This window comes from Carcharhinus amblyrhynchos, chromosome 1, assembly GCF_965287045.1.
Source record: "Carcharhinus amblyrhynchos chromosome 1, sCarAmb.v2.hapA, whole genome shotgun sequence".
In the NCBI taxonomy this organism is placed as follows: Eukaryota; Metazoa; Chordata; class Chondrichthyes; order Carcharhiniformes; family Carcharhinidae; genus Carcharhinus; species Carcharhinus amblyrhynchos.
Window position 1 is genome coordinate 65940804 of NC_137324.1, and position 17084 is coordinate 65957887.

The window sequence follows — 17084 nt, forward strand, 5'->3', positions numbered from 1 at the left end:
TAAGTGGGCCCAACGATACTGTATGGTGATAGAGAAAAGCGCAAGAATAGGAAAGGAATCCTAATCAGTTTAAACATCAAATTGAACTAGACATCCTAATAATCATAACAGATATAGTAGAGGTTTACAGTATGGAAACAAGTCTTTCAGTCCAACTTGTTCATGCCATTTTTTTACCACTAAGCTAGTCCCAATTGCCCACATTTGGCCCATATCCCTCTATACCTGTCTTACCACTGTAACTGTTCAAATGCTTTTTAGAAGACAAAATTGTACTTGCTACTACTCTGGCAGCTTGTTCCAGACACTCACCACCCTCTGTGAAAAAATTGACCCTCTGGACCCTTTTGTATCTCTCCCCTCTCACCTTAAACCTATACCCTCTAGTTTTAGAGTCCCTACTTTTGGGAAAAGATGTTGATGATCTAGCTGATCTATACCCCTCATTATTTTAGCTCATTTCACAAGTTTTTTAAAACTGTTTTGATGTGATGTAGGTGTTGCTGACAAGACCAGCACTTATTGCTCATCCTTATTTGGTCACTTCAGAGGACAAGAATCAATGACATTACTATGGATCTGGTGTCACATACAGGTCAGATAGGTAAGGGTGTCAGATTTCCTTCCTTACAGGATATTAGTAAACCAGATTTTTAAAAATGGTAATTTCATGGTCACTATTACTGAGGCTGGCTTTCAATTACAGATTTTATTACTTAAACTTAAATTCAACCAGCTACTATGGTGGGATTTGAACCCATGATCACCATGAATCTGGTAGAGTGATTTGACCCCCACAGCATGAACTTGGGTCTCTGTATTACTAATCCATGGCATTACTACTACATCACCAATGTCTGCAAGACTTTTTAATGATGTTCCTAGCCAGCCTTGCCACCATCAATGTTTTATGCACGTGTAGCTCCAGGTCTTTCCAGCACCACTTTTAGAATTATACATTTTATGTTAAATTGCCTCTCCTCAATCTTGCTGAAAAATGCATCACTAAATTTCACCTGTCATTTGGCCAGCCTGCTGAAGTCTGTGATGTTCTTCCTCATACTTCACAATACATCCAAGATTTGTGCCATCTGCAAATTTTGGAATTGTGCCCTGTACACCCAATTCTAAGTCATTAAAACAAGTCACAAAAAGTACTAAATTTACCATCCTCTGGATTGAAAATGTTCATGTTTCCTGTGATTGAGCTGACTTCATGCTGCCACTATCCCTTTTATTCCATGGGCTCCAATTTCACTGGCAAGTTGCTAATGTGGTGCTTCAAATGCCTTTTGGAAGTCTATATGCACGACATGAACCATATTACCGTCATCAACCCTCTTTCTTACCTCATCAAAAACCTCAATCAAATTAGAGAAGCATGATTTATCCTTAACAGATCACTGATGGCTTTCCTTAATTAATCCACACTTATAGAACATAGAACATAGAACAGTACAACACAACACAGGCCCTTTGGCCCTTGATGTTGTGTTGAGCTATGTCTGAACCCAAGATCAAGCTATCCCACTCCCTATCATTCTGGCGTGCTCCATTTCTGCAAGAACCTGTTAATTTTGTCTCAGATTATCACTCACAAAAACTTTCCCACGTCAGGACTTCAGTCAGGTCATTGAGGTTGGCCTATTGGAGTTTGAATTCCCTGATTAAGTATCCAATTGCTAGACTAATCAAGTACATGGCATTTACCATGTACTTAACCAGGAGTGTCAATCCCTCTGACATGTCTGTACTTTCTTCTTTAAAAAAATCTTTATACCCTTTCTTGAACAAGGCTGTGGCATTTGCATGGTACCAGTCCCCTGGCACCATCGCTGCATCTAAAGAGAATTGGAAGATTATGGCCTTTACCTCCTCAGTTTCCACCCATACTTCCCTCAGCATCTTTTGGTTCATCCCATCCAGTCCTGGTGACTTAACTTAAAGTACACCTACTCTTTTGAATACCTTCCCCTTTTAAGGAATCTGTGGCCCATTGATCACCTGAACTGCTTCCATTTTCACTATGACTTTGGCAACATCTTCTTCCTGGTAAAGACAGATGCAAAGTATTGATTTAATACCTCACCCATACCCTTTGTTCCATGTGTAAATCTCCTTTTTAGTCCATAATCAGTGCTATCTGACCTCTTACTACCCATGTACTATAAAATAATTTCAATTTAGCTGTCAGCCTCTTCTGATGCTTTCTCTTTGCATTTCTTTATCTTTTAACTTCCCCTCTGAAATTTCTACATTGAGCTTGGACTTCACTGTTCATCCTCTCATCAAATTAACATCAGTCATTCGGACTGAAGTTCTTGGGAAAGTTAAGGTAATCTTTTGGAATGAGCAGAGACTCCCTTTCCCTTTAGGAAAGGTCAAGTACATATTGGGAAAGGTTAGCAACTCTTTTGCAGAGGTCAGGTACTCTTTGGTAGGGGTCAGGTACCAATTTGGGATCATTAAGAGTAGATGTGAATGCATGTAAAAAATAAAAAGATCTGTGGAACTGTCAAACTCTCAAGTCATTTAAATCCCCAGTCCTTAAATTTAGGAACAAATAAGCCAGCCTGCATACAAAATGCTTGCAATTTCAACAGATGCTGTTGACTAGGTCTGAGTGCTATCATTACCGTATTATTACTACTTGACAGTTTCCATAATCATTAATTATCATAGTGGGGAGCTGGCAGGTTCATAGTTTGATTGACAAATCTAATGGTCAGAAAGGGATTGGCTGTCTTTAATGTGGGGATATTAATACAAATGATTGTTTTATAGATGATTAAGTACTCAAAGAAAATGTTTGTTTTTATACAGGATTACGTACTTCAGGAGATTTCAATGAACTTTTATTAATGATCTTTTTTAGCATAAGTTTAAGTTTATTTATTAGTGTCACAAGTAGGCTTACATTAACACTGCAATGTAGTTACTGTGAAAATCCCCTAGTCGCCACACTCCAGTACCTGTTCGGGAACATAGAACATAAAACATTACAGCTCAGGAAAGGCCCTTCGGCCCTCAATGTTGTGCCGAGCTATGTCCAATCCCAAGGTCAAGCTATCCCCTCCCTATAATTCTGGAGTGCTCCATGTGCCTATCCAATAACCATTTGAAAGTTCCTAAAGTGTCTGACTCCACTATCACAGCAGGCAGTCTATTCCACACCCCAATCACTCTTTGAGTGAAGAATCTACCTCAGACATTCTCCCTATATCTCCCACCATGAACCTTATAGCTATGCCCCCTAGTAACAGCTACATCCACCCAAGGAAATAGCCTCCTCACGGCCACTCTATCAATCCCTCTCATCATCTTATAAACCTCTATTAAGTCGCCTCTCATCCTCCTCCGCTCCAAAGAGAAAAGCCCCAGCTCTCTCAACCTTCCCTCATAAGACCTATCCTCCAAACCAGGCAGCATCCTGGTAAATCTCCTCTGCACTCTCTCCAATGCTTCCACATCCTTCATATAATGAGGTGACCAGAACCAAACACAATATTCCAAATGTGGCCTCACCAACGTCCGGTATAGTTGCAGCATAACCCCACAGCTGTTAAACTCAAACCCCCTGTTAATAAATGCTAACATACTATAAGCCTTCTTCACGGCTCTATCCACTGAGGGAAAATTTAGCATAGCCAATACACCTAACCAGCGTGCCTCTCTGACTGTGGCAGGCAACCGGAGGAAGCCCATGGGGAGAATGTACAGACTCCACACAGATAGTGACCCAAGCTGGGAAATCAAACCCGGGTTCCTGGCACTGTGAGGCAGCAATGCTAACCACAGTGCCACCGTGCGTGATGTCTACAATGGAGATTTGGAACTTCCCAACATTAATAGTAAATGGCCAGGGGCATTCGTTCCTGCTCAGTTGAAGTGCAACTTTCATGCCTACATAGATTTCCCATTTCCCCACAATGGCTGGAATTCTCTGGTCCTGCTGCTGTGAACAGAGATTGGCTGAGCGCCAAATTCTCCATTCTTGCTGGCAGCAGCAGTGGGCCATGCAAACCCAGAGAATTGCGGCTAACAAGTCTTAATATCTCAGGAATCTAAAGCCCATATAATGCACCATTCTTTCAGCTATGCATTCATCTACCCTATGTTCCTATTTTTGTACTTATTAGCATGTGGCAGCAGGAATAATCAGGAGATTACTATATTTGAGGTCTTGCTCGATAATCTCCTTTTTACCCTCTTAAAGATCTTTTCTCAAGCATGTTGCCCAGAGTTAGATGCAAAACTCTTGCTGAGGCCTGACCAGTGAATTATAAAGGTTTAATATAACTGCCGTGCTTTAAAGGCCGGAATTTGATGCAGGCAATGCAGGGTCTCATGCATTGGCCAGAGAGATGGTGACAGCCTCATGATGCCTCCTTTTAGGAAGGCCCACTGACAATAATCAGGCACGAAGGTGGATAGCTGGAGACTTTTCAGCTGGGGACTCAAGAACACAGTGCTGAAAGATGCTGTGCAGTGCAGACAGAGCCAGTGGGAGTGGTGGTTGCTCCCAGCAATGGACCCAGGTTACAAGTGAGTGAGCGTGTGATTGTGTTATGCAGTTGGTGAGAGTATTTGATAACAAGGGCAGAGAGGTGATTCTCAGTGGGCTTGCCCTTCCCAATATCAGGTAGTTCAACAATGAGGGACTCCCTCCTGGGTGCCTGGAAGCAAACCTAACAGGGATTTTCTTACGCTTCCTAAGTGGCAAGTCCCCAGCCGTGATGGGATGAAGCTTTAAGTGGGCACAATTGTGTACTTAAGGCCTTAACTTGCAGAGAGCAGCAAGGCTGTCTGAAGAACAACAAAGAACAAAGAAAAGTACAGCACAGAAACAGGCCCTTCGACTCTCCAAACGTGCGCCGATCATGATGTCTACCTAAACTAAAATTGTATGCACTTACAGAGTCCGCATCTTTTCATTCCCATCCTATTCATGCATTTGTCTAGTTGTCCCTTAAATGCCACTATCTTACCTGTTTCCCAGGCAGTGCGTTCCAGACATTCATTGCACTCTGTGTAAAAAAACTCACCTCGCACATCTGCTCTGAGCTTTTCCCCATGCACCTTAAACCTACGCCTCCTAGAACTTGACTTTTCTATCCTAAGAAAGAACATCTGACTATGTACTCTTATTATGCCACTCATAATCTCGTAAACCTTTATCAGCTCATCCCTCAACCTCCATCATTCCAGTGAGAACAAACCAAGTTTATCCAACTTCTCATAGCTAATAGCCTCAAGACTTTACCAGCAACATCCTGGTAAACCTCTTCTGAACACCAACCACCAGGTACACAGTACATACTCTTGCAACTCGACCAACATTGTCTACCTGACGTGTTGTAGGAAAGGATGTCGCAAGGCATGATACACTGGGGAAACCATGCAGATGCTATAACAATGGATGAATGAACATCGCTCAACAATCGCCAGGCAAGAGTGTTCTTTTCCTGTTGGGGAACACTTCAGCAGTTACGGCATTCAGTCTCTGATCATCGGGTAAGTGTCCTCCAAGGTGGCCATCACAACACACGACAACACAGAATCACTGAGCAGAAACCGATAGCGAAGTTCTGCACACAGGAGGATGGCTTCAACTGGGATCTTGGGTTCATGTCACACTATCTGTAACCCCCACGACTTGCCTGGGCTTGCAAAATCTCACTGACTGTCCTGACTGGAGACAATACACATCTCTTTAACCTGTGCTTAACCCTCTCTCCACTCACATTGTCTGTACCTTTAAGACTTGATTACCTGTAAAGACCCGCATTCCAACCATTATCTTGTAAATTGAGTTTGTGTTTATATATGCCCTGTTTGTGAACACAAATCCCACTCACCTGATGAAGGGGCAGTGCTCCGAAAACTTGTGGCTTGTGCTACCAAATAAACCTGTTGGACTTTAACCTGTTGTTGTGAAACTTTTTTAGTCTCACAACAAGTCCAACGCCGGCATCTCCACATCAAACCTCTTCTGTACCAGTCTTCCTGTTCTAAAGTTAATTGGGGCAAAGGTGGGATGATGGCAGGGTTCCCACCTCCACGCTTCTGCCTGATTAAATACCTACCGCCTCCAAACTTGCCTCAGGACAGGGTGTTAAATAAGCCCATCAGGCAAAATTTATTAACCATTAGATCCAATCTGCATTTTCTTTACAATTTGTCAACTTTTCCTGCCACCTTCAGATGTTTGTACATTCAAACCTTCAGGTGTCTGTACCTGCAATCCACCCCCTCCTTCCCTTTACCATTGAGCTATCTAGTTTATATTGCCTGTCTTCATTTTTCCTCCCAAACTACATCAGTTGACACTATTCAGAACGTTCGTATTCTGTCAACGTCAGTTGTTTTCCAACTTAGCTTAGTATTTTCAGTATTTGTAAACTCTGCATGGGGGCCAGAAGCACCTCATAAATTTCATCCCCTATCTCTCTTTGGTAGTTATAAATTTTTTGAGAGTATTCTTGCTTCTTGTCAATTGTCAAATCCTAAATTTAGAACTGAACTACCCTGTTTGTAGACAAAAAAGTCAGTTTTCAAGATCTTATTTTTTTCCCTTGAAATCACAATCATAGTCTTTCATTGTATTTGATTTATTATTGTCACATGTATTGGTATACAGTGAAAAGTATTGTTTCTTGTGCGTTATACAGACAAAGTATACCATTCATAGAGGAGTGAATGCAGAATATAGTGTTACAGAGGGTGTAGCGAAAGATCAACTTAATGTAAGGTAGGTCCATGCAAAAGTCTGATGGCAGCAGGAAGAAGCTGTTTTTGCATCATTTGGAACATGTCCTCAGACTTTTGTTTGTTTTCCCGATGGACAAAGATGAAAGAGAATATGTCCAGGATGCATAAGGTGTTTATGCTGGCTGCTTTGCCAAGGCAGCAGGAAGTAGACAGAGTCAATGGATGGGAGGCTGGTTTGAGTGATGGACTGGGCTTCGTTCACAATCCTTTGTAGTTTCTTGCAGTTTTGGACAGCGCTGGAGCCATACCAAGCTTCGATACAACCAGAAAGAATGCTTTCTATGGTGCATCTTTAGATGTTGGTGAGAGTTGTAGCAGACATGCCAAATTTCCTTAGTCTCCTGAGAAAATGGATGGGCTTTCATAACAATAGTGTTGGCATGAAGGGACCAGGACAAGTTGTTGGTGATCAGGACACCTAAAAACTTGCAAGTTCTGGACCATTTCTACTTTGTCCCCATTCATGTAAACAGGTGTTGTCTTCCACTATGCTTCCTGAAGTTGATGACTCTCTCCTCCATTTTGTTGATATTGAGGGAAAGATTATTGTTGTCGCACCAGTTCACCAGATTCTCTGTCTCTTTCCTGTACTGTGTCGTGTCATTGTTTGAGATCCAACCCACTTCGGTGGTGTCATCAGCAAACATGAAAATTGAGTTTCAGAGGAATTTGGCCATACAATCAGAAGTGTATAAAGAGTATAGTGAGGGGCCGAGGACACAGCCTTGTGAGACACTGGTGTTAAGGATGATCGTGGAATAAGTGTTGGTGCCTATCCTTATTGACTGTGGTCTGTGGGTTAGGAAGTCTAGGATCCAATTGCAGAGGGAGGAGCAGAGCCCCAGGTCATGAAGTTTGGAGATGAGTCTCGTGGGAATAATGGTGTTAAAGGTTGGACTGTAGTCTATGAATAGGAGTGTGACATAGGTGTCTTTGTTATTTAGCTGTTCCAGGGTTGAATGTAGAGCTAGAGAAATGGTGTCTGGATGTCAGAGCCACTGGACAATAGTCCAGGCATGCTGCCTGGCTTTTCTTTGGTACCGGGATGATTTTATGCAATTGTCGTAAATGATTAATGAATTGAACAAAATAAACACAATGGCCTTACAGAACTGGTGTGACAACAAGTACTTTACACCAAACCATCTACTCTACGGCCTGCTGCCATTTCTTGTGTCTGCCCTTTCTCAAATTCCATCACTGAGATTGTCGAACAGTCTCTAATCTCATTTCTTGAATGTGATAAAGTATAAGGAAAAGTCCAAATTTCTAACGACAAATTACTACGCAGAGGGGAAAAGTGACAGCCAGTCATATGCTTACTAAAACACTGAAAAATGTTCTGTGCAAAATGATGCAAATTATTTTCTTCACAATTATTTGCTGTTGTTTAAACTATTTTCACATTTAAAAATTAGCTCTATTGTAATTGGCCTGCATTCAAATTATTTCTCATGTAAGAGGTTTATTCTATTAATTTATTTATTCATTATTTTTGCCTTTCAATATTAATGAAACACTTAATAAAAAATGTCAATCTCTGTGGCAAGTACAATAGCTGATATATCACCCCAGATTTGTGCTTGCTGTGACTTGTACAGTGCTTGCTAAGTTATGTGCATGTTTCCTTCCATTTGTTCAGCAAACACGTGACCTTTAACAAACAGATTTTTAAAATGTACTATTTAGATTGGTGTAGTTTATTGCAGCTACAATGTTGGTCTTTCATACTGTACAAAATTTTCTGCAGATATGCTTTTAAACCTTTAAAAAAACTGACTTTTGTATAGCTTAATATAGTAAAAAAACCAATGGCTCTTTAAAAATGATACATTATGCAATGAAAGTTTTGATCTGAAAGCACATACATATTGCTAGTATCGCTTATAAGACAGGCTTCTTTTGTCTAATCGCAATTTTTCAGTTATGTCTTTGTAGAGTATTATATTACTATCCTGCAGACAATGAGATAAAACAAATCTTTCTTGCTTTTAGTCCACTGTAGCGAGTTACAGATAGGTCATTCACAATTTTCCTTTGTTCAGGGTTTATCTTGTTCAATTTTGCAATTACAATTGGCTACATGTCAAGAACTAGCACAGTATTGAATTAAATGCATTTCCGTTGAAAGCCTTTGCACTTCAACGAGCCAGGTTTCAGTTCCTCTCTGAAAATTGTGCAGCAGACTTAACAGGATACACACAAGGAAATCAGAATTCAGCTGGAGCCTCCTCCAGCTCTCCCCACCATCCCCCCAGGCTTCTCATTGCCAAAAGAGCTGCAATCGCTTGGTGTGGTTTCAAGAGCTTGGTTGCCATTCTCACTAATGATGACTCTACTGACGTCAATGGCATTCTTATCATGCTTAGTGCGACATCAGAAACCAGCCCTCAGAGGCCACTCTTGCTGAAAGCGAACTGGTTCTCTGTAAACACTGGAGCAGATTATTGCACTGAAAGGAACGTATTTCAGATAAAATGAAAGAACACCTTCAGAAATATACCAAGGGACAATAAAGATATTGTTTTATTATTTGCATAAGTTTCACGCCAGCTCATGAAATTGGGGGAATGTTATTTAAAATACAAATGCAGTAAAAAGGCATTTGTTTGAGGTTTGCATAGTGAAGGTCGTTAAGTGCTTAACTTTGTGAGCTCAGCTTCAATCTGTTTAAATTGTGTTTTAAACTGTGTTCTAGTGTGTGTGTCTACATAAGATAACTCTCACATTGGAGATGAGTTTTTTGAAAATGCTTATCAGCTACACTGGGTTCCTCAGTTTTTCACATGTGCTGTCACTGTTGCTGCTATTTGAAGTGACTTCGGCTATTGCATTCTGCAGGCAGGAATTCTTACCACAATAAGATTTCTGGCCAGGATTTAGTGGTGCCCACCAGTGCAGGCTGGATGGCAGGCTGGCTTGATTAATTGCAGGGAGGGCAAGCATCTCTGCCAGTGGAAAAAGTGACCCTCCTTAAGTCAGTGGCAGGAATGTCCAATTAGGCTTATCATTGAGCCACTTTAACTGCTTTAGTGGTGGCTAAGGGATTTTCTGATGCTTATGTGGGTTTTCGTGCTTCTGGTAACTGCCCAGTCAGTGGCCTCCTGGGGTGAAGAGGGGGTCTCTCTTTTGAAGATACTCAATGCCTGATTGAGAGACTGGCATCAGGTGAGAGGATGCCCTGAGAGTCACCCGCTCATGTCCTTGCATCCAAACGCTTCCACCTCCTTGCCAGCGAGCACCATCTTAGCAACCCTCACCTGTCCAACTCATCTTTCTTCAGGGATCCCAGAATGATTTTTGGGGGAGGCCTCACTTCATTACCAGCAGCAGTCATTGCCCCAGATGGCACTGCCAGCAATGGAGAACTGCCAGTCTCCGATGCCAATAGTATTTGGTGGACAGGAGTTCTGCCACTGGGGTCCTAAAGCCTAGTGAAGATCCAACACTGGGCAATTAACTGCCTGACAGGCAATTAATTTGGTCAGGCCTCTTCTTCTCATTGAAGCAGTCTGGGTTTCCTATCAGCTATCCAATTGGTAGACAGGTCTCACATCAGGAACATTAAATCCAGCCCTCCACTATTACTTGTAATCATTTCAAGTTGCAAAAGAATTGGATTTATGTTGTGTAAAGAGAAGGCAGAGGAAGAGAAGAATTAAAGCATTGAGGAAAGAGGGAGGAGATGAAGGGGTGAGGAAAGGAAGTGATTGAGGGACATTTAAGTGTATTAGGGAGGGTAGATAAGAAATAGGTGAGAGATAATGGAGTGATTAAAAGAAAAGTCAATGGATCGGAAGAATATAAGGAATGAAGTCAGAAAGTAAAAGGTAGAAGATGAGGGGAAGAAAGTGAAGAAAAAAACAGTTGGATGAATTAGAAAATGAAAAGATGAGGGCAAGTGAAGAAAACAGAGGTGGGATAAAAACATGAAAATGCAAGGGAGTGGTTGTGAAAAGAAAAAGGTGAAGGGAAGAAGCGGGTGGGCAACAAAAAGGGAAGGGGGATGTGAGATTCAACACTTTGGAGGGAAGGACAGAACAACTTCGGTTGTAGGGAAAAAAGCTGATGGCTATGTTTTTGCAGGTATTAGGCGTGTGTGGAGGAGAGGATGTTGGTGGGAGAGTGAATGAAAAGTGAAGAAATACAAGCAGTACTCTTTGTGAGGGAGGCAAGAAACAAAGGGGAAGAGAGAATGCAATGAACTGATTGACTAGATGGGGAAAGAAAATGCAAGCTTAAATTTGGAAGGGAAGAGTAGAGAGTCAACAGTGTTAAACTGAATCAGTTTTGTAGGGAAGCTGAGTACAAGACTGTATATAAGGAGAAAGGGGAATGCCAGCACAAGCTGGGAGGAGGACATTGAAGTTTCAAAAAAGTCTGCAACATAAAAGAAGAGAATTCAATCCATTATTCCTGAGGTGGAATAATGTAAAATTATCCTACTGCCCAATGTTTGCATTGTTTCCTTGAGATAAAGGTCGCATGTATTTTTAAGTGTGTTTGTACGTGTATATTAGTTTTCAGTGATGTGTGTAAATGTATGCCAAAACCCATTTCTCTGTTCCTCCACGGCTCAGTTTGTCGTGAAGAAAAATATCCTGATTTTTCACGAATCCAAATGGATAATTTTACACTTCCCAACACCGAACCCCATCTGACATTATTATGCCCCTTACTATGCCCCTTTGTAATGCACTACTCCCAGCTATAAAATAGTTCTACATTGTGTCCCCTAAGTTATTTTACTTGAAAACTTGGATACATGATTTGGATATATTGCTTTATCTGGTGAAAAGCCTGGGCCTAAGTACAGATCCATACGGAACTGTACTGTTACACAGGTCTATTTTCTTTGTTGTTATTTTCTATTTCATTCTCTCTTGTCATTCATGAATCAACAAACCAAACTGCATTGTGAAGAAAATTTGAATATTTACTGTCAGGAGGTACTCCGAACATAAGAACATAAGAAATAGGAGCAGGAGTAGGCCATCTAGCCCTTCGAGCCTGCCCCGCGATTCAGTAAGATCATGGCTGAACTGAAGTGGCTCAGTTCCACTTTCCCGCTTTCTCCCCGTAACCCTTAATTCCCTTGTCTGTCAAAAACCTATCTACCCGTGTCTTAAATATATTTAGCGAGGTGGCCTCCACCACTTCAACGGGCAGAGAATTCCAGAGATTCACCACCCTTTGAGTGAAGAAGTTCCTCCCCAACTCCGTTCTAAACTGCTCCCCCCCCCTCCTTATCTTGAGGCTGTGCCCTCTAGTCCTGCTGTCCTTTCTGAGTGGGAAGAATCTCTCTACCTCTACTCTATCCAACCCTTTCATTATCTTATACGTCTCTATAAGATCCCCCCTCATCCTTCTAAACTCCAAGGAGTGCAGACCTAGTCTATTTAGTCTCTCTTCATAGTCTAACCCCCTCATCTCTGGTATCAGCCTAGTGAACCTCCTCTGCACTCCCTCCAAGGCCAAAATATCCTTGCGCAAGTGCTGTGACCAAAACTGCACACAGTACTCCAGCTGCGACCTCACCAGTGCCCTGTACAGTTGCAGCACGACCTCCCTGCTTTTATATTCTATCCCCCTCGCTATAAAGGCCAGCATCCCATTCGCCTTCTTGATCACCTGCTGCACCTGCAGACTGGGTTTTTGCGACTCACGCACAAGGACCCCCAGGTCCCTCTGCACCTTAGCATGCTGCAGCTTTTCGCCTTTTAAATAGTAATCCCTCCTACTATTATTTCTGCCAAAGTGGATAACCTCACACTTGCTAACATTGTACTCCATCTGCCAGGCCCTTGCCCACTCGCTCAGCCTATCCAGATCCCTCTGCAGACTTTCCACACCCTCCGCACAATTTGCTTTTCCACTCATCTTTGTGTCATCAGCAAATTTCGTCACCCTAAACTCAGCCCCCTCCTCCAGATCATCTATATAGATTGTAAATAGCTGAGGCCCTTGCACCGATCCCTGCGGCACTCCACTAGTCACCAACCGCCAATCAGAATAGCACCCATTGATACCAACTCTCTGCCTCCTATTAGACAACCAATCCTCTATCCATGCTAAGTGGCAACAAGACTATACCAACAAGCCAATAAGCAACAAACCAAACCAAAGTGGCAACAAGCCTATAAAATCTTTTCCCTTTTCTTGCCCCAGGAATGCTGATGTGCCAATATCCCAAATCCCAACCCCCTGCTCCTCCAGCACCTCCCACCAACCTGGCAGGTATTGTGATTAATCCATAGTAGCGAGAACACTCCTCACTTTAATGGGAAACAGGAAAACTCCTCATGACCCTATACAGTCTGGAAGGGTCAGAGGAGGAGTTTCTTGGCAGGCCAATCTAGACCCTTATCTTAAGGATCAAAGGTCCATGGACTTTCCAGGCCATAATCCCTCCTATTTCGAGGCTGTAATGAAAACCTTTTCCATTCCATAATTATTTCCACATGGATTCTATCTTAATGTAGCCTGCTGAAGCATCCATATATTTTTACTATGATAACATCCTTCACTAACATTGGCAAAGCACCTTCATATTTCCTTTTTATCTCTCCTGATAATGTTATACAAGGACTATTAATTTTGTGGTTCTATTCGATTCTAAGCCAGAATCTTGTTACAGTTGCTATCTCACACCTCATCATAATCATTAATACTTCAAACTCTCCAATTTTATTGAGAGTACATCATGTAATCAGACACATACCATTCAATCTTGACTTCAATTTTTTGGCAACCTTGCATCATTTTTAGTACTGTAATTTTTCGGTATTCTGTTTCGCTCTTTCCTACATCACTTGCCCATTTTGGTTTCCTTTCTGCTTTATTATCTTATTTTTCCCTTCCTCCTACACCCACTGTAATAGTTTTGCAAGCACTCCTTAATGCCACACTCAGTCAAAGGCTGCCTTGATACCATGGGCAGTTCCTCTCAACTCATCTTTTGAGTTTAACTCTGGTCCATGCTTGGATCAAGTAATGAGGTCAGGAGTTGTGTGGCTCTGGTACAGCCCAAACTGAGCATCAGTGAGCAGATTATTGATGAAAAAGTGTCTCTTGATAGTACAGGTGATGATTCATTCCATCAATTTGCTGATGATCGTGAGTAGACTGATGGGGCTTTAATTGATTGGGTTGGATTTGGCCTGTTTTTCCTAATCTCTTTCAGCTTCTTGAGCATTCATAATCAGCTAGCAGTCTATATTGTGAAACCTCACGTTCTTTCTTCTAATAAAGATCTATTGGTTTGAATAACAATCCATTCTAAGGCTCTCTTCTCCTCTATCAGATAGATTCTTGATCAACAAAGGACTGAAAGGTCATTAGGAATAGGTAGTAATGTGGGATTGAAGTTACAATCAAATCAGCCATAATCTTATTGAATGGTGTAGCAGGCTTGAGGGGCAGAGTGGCCCACTCCTGCATCTGATTCATATTTTTGTATCACATAGCAAGAAGAAGCAGATAAAAATGATGAAATTTGCTGATGACACGAAGATGAGTGGAAAAGCAAATTGTGCGGAGGGTGTGGAAAGTCTGCAGAGGGATCTGGATAGGCTGAGCGAGTGGGCGAGGACTTGGCAGATGGAGTACAATGTTAGCAAGTGTGAGGTTATCCATTTTGGCAGAAATAATAGTAGGAGGGATTACTATTTAAAGGGCAAAAAGCTGCAGCATGCTACGGTGCAGAGGGACCTGGGGGTCCTTGTGCATGAGTCGCAAAAACCCAGTCTGCAGGTGCAGCAGGTGATCAAGAAGATGAATGGGATGCTGGCCTTTATAGCGAGGGGGATAGAATATAAAAGCAGGGAGGTCTTGCTGCAACTCTATAGGGCACTGGTGAGGCTGCCACTGGAGTACTGTGTGCAGTTTTGGTCACCATACTTGCGCAAGGATATTTTGGCCTTGGAGGGAGTGCAGAGGAGGTTCACTAGGCTGATACCGGAGATGAGGGGGTTGGACTATGAAGACAGACTGAATAGACTAGGTCTATACTTGTTGGAGTTTAGAAGGATGAGGGGGGATGTTATAGAGACGTACAAGATAATGAAAGGGATGGATAGCGTAGAGGTAGAGAGATTCTTCCCACTTCGAAAGGATAGCAGGATTAGAGGGCACAGCCTCCAGATAAGGGGGGGCAGTTTAGAACGGAGTTGAGGAGGAACTTCTTCACTCAAAGGGTGGTGAATCTCTGAAATTCTCTGCCCGTTGAAGTGGTGGATGCTCCCTCGCTAAATATATTTAAGTCACGGGTAGATAGGTTTTTGACAGACAAGATAATTAAGGGTTATGGGGAGAGAGTGGGAAAGTGGAACTGATCCACTTCAGATCAGCCATGATCTTATTGAATGGCGGGGCAGGCTCGAAGGGCTAGATGGCCTACTTCTGCTCCTATTTCTTATGTTTACCAAGCCTCCCCACCTCAGGCCCTGCCTCCAATGCACTGCATAGACTGATATTTGCTTTCCCATTGCAAAACACTACATCCACCCACAGATTAGTAGACTGAGCCAGAGGTGAATGTATGGATGATGCATGAGTGGTAATAGGAAAGGGGACATAGCAAGCAAAAACAATTGACTGGAGACTCAGGGGATTTTGGTACTTGGCTTCGGTATAAGCCTTGTTTTTAGAAAGACATTTGCAAAGCATTACGCTCTTGTGTGCAATCACTGGAATGATCTTCCTGAATCTTCTGTTAATGATTGGTCAACTGGAGCAGTTCATTACCCATCTCTCTGGCATCATAATGAATGGGTTTGCAATACACAGCATCTTGAAAGCTTGAAACTTAAGTTCACTCCATGCAGACGTTCAACGGATGCTCTATTACTGTGGCTTGTTAGGATAGTCTAAGATTCTGACTTGGATGATTCCGTAAACATCTGGAATACCAGGCTGGACGTGCTGCCACTTCTGGATTCCAACTAGGGCTTCGCTGATTTCCTTGGTGCCATGAAGTCTACTTTCCTGCAAATCAGTGACAGAGCCTCTGCCAGTACCCAGTTGTAATGGAAGGAATGTTGGACATACTGCTGGAACTCAGGACAGTACAATGTTTGCCCTCCCACCAGTTCACTTTGGAGGCATACATCTGTGGCAGACAGCTGCCACCCTTTCCATGGAGACATTATTTTTGGTGCAAGATTTGGAAATGTCTTAGAAGAAGTGACATGTAAAAGAACTCAGCTGAGGTGAGGTATACAGAGAAGGATTTGTACATGTTGGCAGATTTATTATAGAAATGAGTTATCGCCAAAACCGTTCATGCGCTGGGAAGATGTGGAAATCACAGGACGCCTTCCGAATCAGATTAATCTTCTTTATACAGACATGAATAATATCTAACATCATCATTAAGTCAATCATGATAGAAAACACGATGAATTGTGTAATTGTGTCATTATTGCTTAATTTAAACACAGCTCTGATTGTTGGTTGTCATTTCAGTGTCGTTTAACATTAAGATGAAGATGGATCCAACAGAGAGGGCCCCCTATCCATTTTATGGGCCCACTCCAATGTGCTTGAAAATTGGCCAACATGGAGATGAAATTCTATCTTATAAAGTTCTCTGACATAAAAACATTTAAAACACTTCCAAATGTCCATATATCAGCAACACATTTCTTGAGAATTACCACATCACCACTTGGTCCAAATATGGGCCACGGAAGTACTCTAGGAATTGACAAGGCACTATTCATTATTATGTTTAAATTTAACAATATACTATCAGTTGGATTGCATTTTCAGTGGCATTTTACTCAAGCTGTCCTTCCGCCCTCCCCCAACTTTAATGAACATTATGCTCTTCCTGAATCCACAATTAAAGAGCAGGGCATTGCCAATCACTTCTTGCCTTACCTCTCAATCACCTGCCCTCCACTCCCCTGCTCCCACCCATATTCACCACAGGTTCAGAGTTGACACCTTCTTCAAGACAGGAAGCACTGCACTGGTCACATCCTGGTTTTGTAAGAGGTGCAATCTCACACAAAAGTCAAATAAGACTGTTGTGAATATGGCATTATGTAATAAACATGCTGCAACCATTGTATTGTAATTACTTTAGTTAATCCTCTATAATTAAAGTAAAATACACAACCATTTATCATAAGCAGATTTAAGACATTTAATAATGAAAGGGGAGGAGATAAAGGGTCACCTCAGGAGGATTAGTAAACTAATACCAATTAGTAGAACTGCTCCTCCATGTTCCATGATGTGGAGATGCCGGCATTGGACTGGGGTAAACACAGTAAGAAGTCTGACTGATTTATTTGATAGTAATCTCA

The 17084-nt window shown here is 42.0% G+C and overlaps 1 protein-coding gene across 7 annotated transcripts in view; it reads right to left on the reverse strand.

Moving 5' to 3' along the window:
- Positions 1 to 17084, reverse strand: part of pde4d (phosphodiesterase 4D, cAMP-specific) — a 1181705-nt gene that overhangs the window by 104909 nt on the left and 1059712 nt on the right. For 4 of the 7 annotated variants that reach the window (XM_080186268.1, XM_080186293.1, XM_080186311.1 and 1 more), the window contains one exon: positions 2005 to 2049. The exons of the other annotated variants lie outside the window; for them this stretch is intronic. In XM_080186268.1, the coding sequence (XP_080042394.1) occupies positions 2005 to 2049 (45 nt within the window). The remainder of the gene's footprint in view (positions 1 to 2004; positions 2050 to 17084) is intronic. 7 annotated transcript variants of the gene reach the window in all.